The 9211-nt window shown below is 56.1% G+C and overlaps 1 protein-coding gene across 1 annotated transcript; it reads right to left on the bottom strand.

Moving 5' to 3' along the window:
- Positions 1 to 3518: 3518 nt before the first annotated feature.
- Positions 3519 to 7795, bottom strand: EXOSC2 (exosome component 2). Its single transcript, XM_054174443.1, has 9 exons — positions 7641 to 7795; positions 7450 to 7551; positions 7315 to 7360; positions 7001 to 7090; positions 6207 to 6272; positions 5978 to 6046; positions 5087 to 5263; positions 4776 to 4904; positions 3519 to 3997 (listed from the first exon to the last, which is right to left on the bottom strand). Exons 1-9 carry the CDS (start codon positions 7763 to 7765, stop codon positions 3917 to 3919), a joined length of 885 nt encoding a protein of 294 aa, XP_054030418.1. The 5' UTR covers positions 7766 to 7795; the 3' UTR covers positions 3519 to 3916.
- Between the last annotated feature and the right edge of the window lie 1416 nt (positions 7796 to 9211).

The raw sequence follows: 9211 nt of genomic DNA, 5'->3' as shown, positions 1-9211 counted from the left end.
GCAGGGGGGTTGGAACTGGCTGATCCTTGTGGCCCCTTCCAACCCTGACTGATTCTATGATACTACAATACTACGTTTCCCTCCCTCACGATCTACTAAAGCTTCAACCTCTTCACCAAACAATAACCCTCAGCACATCCATTAGCAGCCCTCAGGAACCCGAGAGGAGCATTTCAGGCCTGCCTGCAGCCTCGCTGGGCTTTCAGCATCTTCCCGAGCCCGCCCAGAGCTCTCTATTAATAACCTGCCCGAAGTGCGCGGCGCGAGCGCGGAGCGAGCAGCAGCGAGGAGCAGCAGCAGTAATTGGATTAATAACCCATTAGCACAGATTTAAAATCCCACTGCTTATTGCTGGGAGCAAAGGGAGGGCTTGCCACGCTTCCTTAGGAGTCCATGAATCAAACACTGCCACCGAGGAAGAGGGAAATTCTCCCTCCAGATGAGGGATCCTCTGCTCGCCAGCCAGGAGGAGCTGCGCTCTCCAGCGGCTCTGTGCCGTGTGGGAACCCTGCAGCAAGCAGCACAGGCAGGTGCTGCAGATGGGATAGAATAGAATAGAACAGAACAGAACAGAATAGACCAGACCAGACCAGACCAGACCAGGTTGGAAGAGACCTTCAAGATCATCCTGTCCAACCTATCATCCACCACCACCTAATCAACTAAACCATGCAACAAACAGGCTCCATGCTGGCAGACACTGCTGACCAAAACCACACCCCAACCCAGGCTGGCCTAAGCTGGTTTAGTGCCTACCTGAGCATTTTAGTTCCCCATATCAAAATTAACACTAGTTTGAGGGGTTTTTTTTCCCCCACCCTGCTTTTCAGCTGTGGTGGTGTTCTTACCCCAGAGAAGCCACTGTGCCTTCCCCTTCACCCTTCCTGCTTAAAAGAGGCCTAGCAAAACCCCACAGGCTGTTTCAAGAGGAGACTGCCTTTGCTGGAGTCCTTCCTTACACCCCCAGAAAAGGTGGGGACAATGTTTTTAGCAGGGTCTGTTGGGCCAGGACAAGTGGGAGGTGGGTTAGACTCAAAGAGGGAGATTTAGACTGGAGGGAAGGAAGAATTTTTTTACACTGAGGGTAGTGAAACACCAGCCCAGGGTGCCCAGAGAGGTGGGAGATGCCTCATCCCTGGAAACATCCCAGGGCAGGTTGGTTGGGGCTCTGAGCAGCCTGCTGCAGCTGGGGATGTCCCTGCTGGCTGCAGGGGGTTGGACTGGATGAGCTTTAAAGGTCCCTTCCCACCCAAAGCAGTCTTCAAAGGCATTTTTCACTTAGCCCACCCCCACTGCTATTCAGACTTGCCTATGGGAAAAGGGACCCCAGCTCCCCAGAATGCCAGAGCCTCCCCCAGACCCTGCCTGACTCCTTAGTTGTTTGCCATACTGTGGCTCATGACTGCACAGTGATACTTGAAAGCTCTCCATCTGGAACCCCTGACCCCAGCAGCACATCCAGTTGCTTTCCAGATGGATGAGCACTGGTGGCCCTCAACGTTTGTCAAGAGAGTGAAAAGTCCCAGGGACTGAGCCCCACTCAACAGCTGGCTGCTGCCCCTCTGACACCTTTGGAAGGGCTCAGGAAGCTTCTCCCTCTCGAGTTTGCCAACCTCATCTCTTGTCAGCTGCTGGCTGGCCAAGCTGTGCTTGATGGGCTGCAGGACCTGCCTGCGATGCCCTCGCTGGAGCCCTGCTGCAGCACCGAGCTCTGGGCTTGGCAAACCACCAGCAGAAGGAGCAAAGAGCAGCATTGACCCCTCGTGGCCAGGCAGCAAAGCTCCAGGGCCTCCACAGCCCCCCACAGCAGCAAAGATCCACCACCAAACCTTGCAGCTGCTGCTGGGCTCCTCGGGCTGAAAACCAGAAGTGCCAGGGGACTGAGGAGGCACAAACTGCCCCAGTTTGACACAGCCCCGAGGCCAAAGGATCAGGAGTGCTGCAGCAAGCAGGAAGCTCACAGCTGGAGCAGTCCAGATCCTGAGCTCATTGCTTTTTCAGGTTGGATGCTCACTTGTTGAGCATAAATAGTCCAAAAAGGTTCCCAGTGGGGAGAGAGGGACAGCTTAAGAAGCCTGGAAATAGAGCATGGTTAAAGACTGCTGTGGAGAGAAGACAAGAGGGAAAGGGGGGGGAATGAAAAGGGAGAGGGCAGGAAATGTAAGAGCTGAGCTGTGCAGCTCTCACAGCCTCCTGCAGCCTCTTCCCAAGAGCTGTGTTATGGGAACCTGGCACTGCCTCACCTTGCAGGTCTGACAGCTCATGCCTGGGACCTATGAGCATGACCCAGCTCTCAATGCCCCCTCCCTGGAGGTGTTCAAGGCCAGGCTGGATGAGGCCTTGAGCAAGCTGGGCTAGTGGGAGGTGTCCCTGCCCCTGGCATGGGGTTGGAACTGGATGGTCTCTAAGGTCCTTTCCAACCCAAACCATTCTGTGACTCTATGATGAAATACCTGCAGCAAGCTAAGTGCTAATTTACAGAGGCAGAAGTTTGAGTGGTGCCACAGCAGAAGGGATTTGCCATGTCCCTGCCTGTCCTCAGCCCCTGAGCTCCATACTGCTCCAGTATTTGGGGGGCAGCACCGGTGGCAGACATCCAGTTGCTGTCTGGCAGGGCAAGGAGGCAGAGCTGCCGGGAGAGGAAAGCACCAGAGCCACGAGCAGGAGCTGCCACCTAGTGCTCTGTGCAGGCAGAGCTGAGCTCCAGTTCCCTGCAAAAGATGGAGCCAAGAACTTGTCCTTTTGCCTGGGGCAAGCAAGAGACTCTGCAAGGCTGGAGGTAGATTTGGGGACATTTTGCTCTGTCACCCTCCTGCAGAATCACAGCAGTGTCGTGCAAGCAGCTCCAGGAGGACACAAACACAAGAAAGAGAAATCTGGAAGCTCCAGCAGGGCTCAGAGGATGCTCCAAGGAAACTCCCTCAGCCCTTCTGCACACAGAAGAGCGACTCAGCACCCCCAGCTCTAACCACTGCCCTGAGGGCCCTCACCAGTGTCATACTGGGCACCTCCCAGCACAGCTGCTGTGTGACTCACTGCTGCATGAGGTCTGCTGACACAGGAAGGTCAAGCCCTGCTTGACTGGGATGAGGAGCACCAGCTGAAGAGGAGGTAAGGGGACACTGCAACCACTCTGAGTGTCCTGGCACCAGGAATCCTGAGCCAGCCCCAGCTCTCAAGCCAGCCCCAGTTCATCCTGGAGAAAGCCAAGCTAATGGAGCACACTGCTGACTGGCTGATCTGTTCCAAACATTTATTGACATGTAAAATCTTTAACAGGAAACAACCCTGGAGCCTCCTCAGAGGAGGAGCTCCCCACATCAGGCATAAAAAGCCCCAAGGGGACCAGCAGGATGCACACAGCTCACCCGTGGCCCCTGGAGACAGCCACATCAGCCCACATCCAATCTCCTACCATTAAGACTCTGAAAACATCAACAGCCAGACCCAAAATGTGGGTAACAAGAGTGTGGTTACCTCTGTCCTCTTAAAGCCTTGCAACTGTGACCTGCAGGAGGGAAAGACCCAGAGGCCTGACTGGCAGGCAAGGAAAAGCCTCTGGGGACAGAGAGAGATCACAAAAGACATCCCCTGCTCCCCAGTGTTCTGCACAAAGTTCAGGGGCACCAGACACAGCAACAGCTGCTAAGAGAAGTGTCCCAGTTGCCTCTGCACCTTCATAAAGGGCAGGAACCAACTGTTGAGGCTGCTGCACTCAAAGGCTGTTTGTTGCTCTTAAGGCCTACTGAATGCTATTGTCCTGCAAGGGCCCAGGAGGGATCCTAGGAGTTAGAATGGGGAATTTTGGTGGCTTCTGAAGTGTGGAATGGATGTTAGGGACCAGAACACTGGAAGAAAAGGTAACACTGAGAATCAAAAGCTGCCATGCTGGGACTTCAGAGGACTGCTTCTGGCCCTATCCCTCCACATCCAGCAGCCTCTGTCGGGTTTCCAGAACGATCTCCTCCATCACCTCTGGTTTGAGAATGTCCTTGATCTGGAGTGGAAAGAAAAGGAACACTGGCACCAAAATGCAGCTAGCAGCGTTGCACACTGTGGGGACAAGGTCCCTAGCACCCCACAGTGAGCAGCAAGGGAGTTCAGAGGATTGTGGTGACTCAAGATGATCACAGCAGAGGGTCCAAGGCAAAGTCAGCTTTGCCAGCCAGCAATTTGTACAGGGACTGTGAGAAATCAAAGGAGATGCTACTGAGGTCCTCAGCTCTCCTGAGGGACACAGCAGCACGTGGGAAGGGGAGAGAGGACTTAAACAGAATCATTCCATCTAGCTGAGCAGGCTGGGATCCACTGGGATCTTTCACTGCCACAGTGAATGAAAGCAGAAGACAATTCAGATCTCATTCAGGAGAAGAGAGCTGACAGTGATTGAGCTGGCAGGAAACCAGAGAAGCTGTACAGCAAGAGGCCAAACGGAGGGAGTCCTCCAGCAGTGCAGGGCAGAGGGCTGGGGTCTGTACAGTGCCTGGCACTTGGAGTTGCCTTTGTTCTCAAAGTGCACTCTGCCCTCACACCATCCCCAATCTGGGAACTATCTTCCTGTAGGCATAGCTGGGACTTTTCCAGAGGCAAACCCCTTCAAACCACCCCTGAAACCGTGCAAGGCCACTTGTGCAGAAGGGGAGGAGTTCATCTTGTCACCTCCTGCAGGACACTGGAAAGCCAAGCAGCAGCCCCACCACCTGGCTCACCAACTGCAGCAGCAATGGATGGGGCCCTTCCCTCCCCTCCTCACGGGGTGGGATGCAGTTCTGTACCTGATGAGGGAGGGATGCTTCATAGCAGTACAGGATGCTGGTGTCAAACAGCATCAGCTTCTCCGTGACCAGAGCCACGACGCAGTTGCGCAGCCGCGAGATCACCTCCCGGTCAGACAGGGGAACCGGCTGAGGAGGGGCAGAGGAAGAGAGATGAATGCACAGGGAAGTAACACAAGCCCAGCATGAAAAAGCTTTGCCATGAGCCCAGCAGCAAGTCTGGAAAGCCCCAGGCTGCTCACGTGCCTCTGACCGTGCAGAGTAACAAGCCGTGGCTGGCAGGAGAAGGTTCATCTTCCCCCGCCCCTCACCTCCAAGTTGGTGGTGAAGCCCCCGGCCTCTTCATCCTTCTGCTCTGCGGTTGGGTAGATCCAGATGAAGCCATTGTTGCCCAGGATCACAGAGGCACCACAGGGCAGGTCGTGGAAGTGAGTCTTCTGGCGCTTCACAAGGGAGGGCGAGACCTGGACGAGCACACCCTGGCCCAGCTGGAGACCACAGGGCTCGGCGTGAGCCACCGTGGGCACCATCAGTCACTGCCTCGCTCTCCCCTCCTGGGCCAGCAACCAGGCAGCCTTAACAACTTTTCCTGTGAGACAGTGACCACAAACCCTGCTGCCTCTGGCAGTGCTGGGAGGATTAGCTCATGCCTGTGCAGCCCTTTGAAGATGAAGAGTACTCAAGTGCTTAGCAGGACTGTTAATAATAACCACACATCACCCAGCCCTGCAGAAAAAGGAGCAGGGGGGAGGCCCAATTTAGCAGAACACTTCCCCTCTTAATCCAGTCACTGTCCTTCACCCTTTGTGCAAGCAGCACACTTTGGCTTTCATCTTTTCAGTGCTAATTCCCTTGCTCTGATAATCCCAAACTGCAGCCTGTGCTCCACCAGCCCTTTGCCTTCTTTCCATGCACAAAACCAGCTGTGCAAAGCCTAAAATAGAGCCCTGGAGACAGGAACCAGTCACAGGGGCACTGGCCTGCGGAAGATGAGCGATGAAGGTTGAATCAGGACTCCCCTGTAACTGGGCAAGGAAAGCAGCTCACAGGGCAGCTCCCTCTTGGTGCTCCCATGGAGGGGGTGAGCTTCTCCTCCCCTGCACACCTGCTCTGCTCCATGGCTTTTGTCCTCAAAACCCCTCCAGAGAGCCTTATGCCACCAGCTGGAGCAGAATCAGGCCCAGTGCTGCTGACCAACTCACCTTGCCGTACTTCAGACTCCGGGTGTGCAGCGAGACAGCTCCGTCAGAGAACACAGACTGGACCTCTGCCTGGCAGTGCCACTTAAGGAAAGAATGTGCCCACTGCTGCCCAGTGCCAGCACATGGCTGGCTGCTCACAGAGAGCTCTCCCTGCCAGCCAGGATGGCCGAGCTCTGCCTGCTCTCCCCAGGCCCCTGTGCTCTTCTGAGTGCAAGCACTGGAAGGATACACTGATGAGGTCCCCTTCCTGCAGGTAGTCCCTCATTGCAAGCTCATCTTCTGCTGATCTCCTTCTCTACAATGCATCAGGCAGGAAAAGTTAGGTGCAGCTCAGAGTGAGAAAACAGCAGCAGTGCCTCCATTGCAGGGGCACCTTGAGATGCCTTGCAAAACACCAAGGTCACCAGAGGAGAATCACAGAATGGAGCAGCTCAGCCATGAAGGCAGGCTGGGAGAGCTGGAGCTCAGCCTGGAGAAGAGAAGGCTCCAGGAAGACTTTAGAGCAGCCTCCCAGGATTTGAAAGGGGCTACAGGAAAGCTTGAAAGGCAGAGAGTGACAGGGTGAGAGGTGATAGCTTCGAACTAGAAGAAGCTGGATTCTCAGGCTGCCCAGGGAAGCTGTGGAGGCTCCCAGCCTGGAAGTGTCCAAAGGCAGGCTGGATGAGTCCTTGAGCAAGCTGCTCCAGTAGGAAGTGTTCCAGCACATGGCAGGGGGCTGGAACTGGATGATCTTTAATTAAGGTCCCTTCCACCCAACCTGTTCTATGATGATGATGATTCACAGAATGGGTTGGGTTGGAAGGGACCAGGCTGCCTAGCCCACCTTCAGCTCACCAACATCTTTATGTCCAAGTGGTGCTGACAGTCGAAGACATCAGAGTGCCACAGACCCACCCACCAACCCCACCACTGACCCTGCTGCTAATCATGGGAAGGGCTCTGAAGCTTCCCAGTGCCTCATCTTCTGCCATGGAAGCTGAGGACAAGAGGGCTCTGGTGCTGCTCTGCGTGGTCCACACTCACCAGTTCCCCACCAGGTAAATTCATAGATGACAGCAACAGGACTGAGTCGAGCCTGGAATTTGTTTCCACTTTCCATCGCTTCTGCTGAACCTGGAGGAGAAAAACAACCTCTTGAGGTACACTCCAAGGCTGGAGAGAAGCCCCTCGGCAGAGCGGGGGCCCTGCAGCCACCCGAGCCTGACACCTCCAGTCCCATCCCCTCCGCACGGAGGCCGAGCACCAGAACCTCGGACGTGCTCCCGGTCACACCGAGACTGCACCGCCCAGCAGCCACCCCGCTCCTCCGCGCCGCACCGGGACAAACGGAGCCTTACCTCCGTGATCCTCCCCACCACGATGTCGCCGACCTCGCCGTTGTACCTGGGAGCGGGGTACAGAAGGAGCCATCAGGCTTCCACCACCCCAGGCTCCACCACTCGCTGCGAGGAGGAGGAGGCCGCCACGCTCACCTGGTCTTCAGCGCTTTGACACACACCAGCTTGTTCACCCTCTCCACAACGCCGGCCACCGAGGCGATCAGCTTCTCCTCCTCCAGGTAGGTGCCGTGGCCCCTGCGGGGAGCGAGCGGCCGCCTGAAGAGAGCCGGAAGCCGGCCGGACCACGACCCCCTGCGCCGCCTCCCTTCCGCCCCTGCCCTCACCTCATGTAGCCCGTGTCCGTGGTGATGGTGTCCCCCGGAGCCACCAGGTTCTTCTCGCCGCCCCGGGGTGCGCTCGGCCTCGCCGGTTTGCGGGCCACCGGCAGCCGCATGCTGACCGCCGCCATCTTGAGTGCGAGCGGCGCGGTGGCGGCGACCGCATCCACAGGCGCCTTCCGCCCGCCATGTTAACTGCTGGCGAGAGTGCGCCTGACGCTCAGGCGCCGCCATGTTGAGTGAGGGCAGCGGTGAGGTGTCGGGGCAGCCATTTTGGTTCCTGGCAGTGAAGTGGGCCGGGAGCCATGTTTAGTGAGGGCAGGGTGGCTGCAGCCGCTCGGTCTGAGCAGGGAAAGCGACCCCCGCAGGCGGGGCCAGTCCCTGGGAGCCAGCCCTGCTGCACCACGGCAGCACCAGACCCCCGTGGGCCCAGCCTGGGCCTCCCAGGACCCCGCTTTAGCGGGGCCACCCCCAGCTGAAGGGCAGCGCTGCAGCTAACGGGGATGCTTGCCCTGGAGGAAAGCAGCACCCCCATTTCTAGGGGTGCCTGCGTGCACAGGCAGGTTGTCCCCCCGTGTTCTGAAGACAATCCTTTAAGCCTCTAACAAGGGGAGCAGCAGGGCCCTGGAGCTGCCCCCACAGCCCCACCAGTGGAGCATGGGGAGCTGGGTGGGCTGGGGGAGGTCACCCGGTGCTGGCCACAGCCAGCCCGCAGCTGGGGGCTGCAGGAGGGCACACGCCAGGACAGCAATCCGTAGGGCTGGAACAGCTCTCAGCAACCAGGAGTTCACCCCTGCCCCTGGGAATCGTCTCTTTGTGCGGAGTTCTTACTTACTTATTATTATATTCATTTAATTCAAACAGGTTCTCCAGCCCTGCTGAGAAAATCCCAAGGCAGGAGCAGCCAGCGCTGCCCTTCAGCACATAATTTACTTCCATGGGACCAAATGCTTTGCTTTCAAGCAAGATTTGCACCTGTAGCCCAGCACAGCTGAAACCTGGCCATTAGTTCATGAATATATCAGAAGATATCAACAGCTGTTGCTTCAAAGAGAGACTTGCACACACGGGGACAGGAGGGAAAAACCAACCCACCACCCTCTCCTGCACCCAGCCCTCCACCTCCCCCCCTGCCAAAGAGCTTTGTTTTAGCCCCAGAGCTGACCTCCCCTCTCCCCAGCTGCACTATTTGGTCCCACAAACGATGCTGCAGCTCCTTTTCCACCTCAGCCCAGCCCCTCCAGCACACAGACGGAGGAATAAAGCTCTCCCTTCTCTCCAGCTTCTGGATGATAAATGCTCCAGCTCATCTTCTCTTTTCTTTTTATTTAGAATACAAGAGAGAGGTACAAAGGTATTTACACCGTGTCCATATACAATCAAATAATATAGAATATCAAAGTTCTGTAAATAATGTTTACATAAATATTTACAAAGTTAAAGTGACAGTTGGTGGCTTTTTATTTAATTAATTATTATTTGTTTTCCTTCCCCTCTTTCCACCCCACCCCCCCATCCCCACCCCCTTCCTGGAAGTAAAACGCAGTTTGTGAGGATTTTATACATCTTAGACTTAT

Source organism: Dryobates pubescens, chromosome 29 (assembly GCF_014839835.1).
Source record: "Dryobates pubescens isolate bDryPub1 chromosome 29, bDryPub1.pri, whole genome shotgun sequence".
NCBI classification, from domain to species: domain Eukaryota; kingdom Metazoa; phylum Chordata; class Aves; order Piciformes; family Picidae; genus Dryobates; species Dryobates pubescens.
The sequence above is the reverse complement of the archived record's forward strand: the minus strand, read 5'-3'. Positions and strand labels throughout refer to the sequence as shown.

What these genes read in the sequence shown, in the direction of transcription:
- EXOSC2 (XM_054174443.1), bottom strand. Translation starts at nt 7,765, where the DNA reads ATGGCGGCGGTCAGCATGCGGCTGCCGGTGGCCCGCAAACCGGCGAGG. An exon ending in GTCAAAGCGCTGAAGACCAG is followed by an intron (nt 7,361 to 7,449) that starts GTGAGCGTGGCG and finishes CCCCGCTCCCAG; the next exon opens with GTACAACGGCGAGGTCGGCG. An exon ending in TGGTGGGGAGGATCACGGAG is followed by an intron (nt 7,091 to 7,314) that starts GTAAGGCTCCGT and finishes TTTCTCCTCCAG; the next exon opens with GTTCAGCAGAAGCGATGGAA.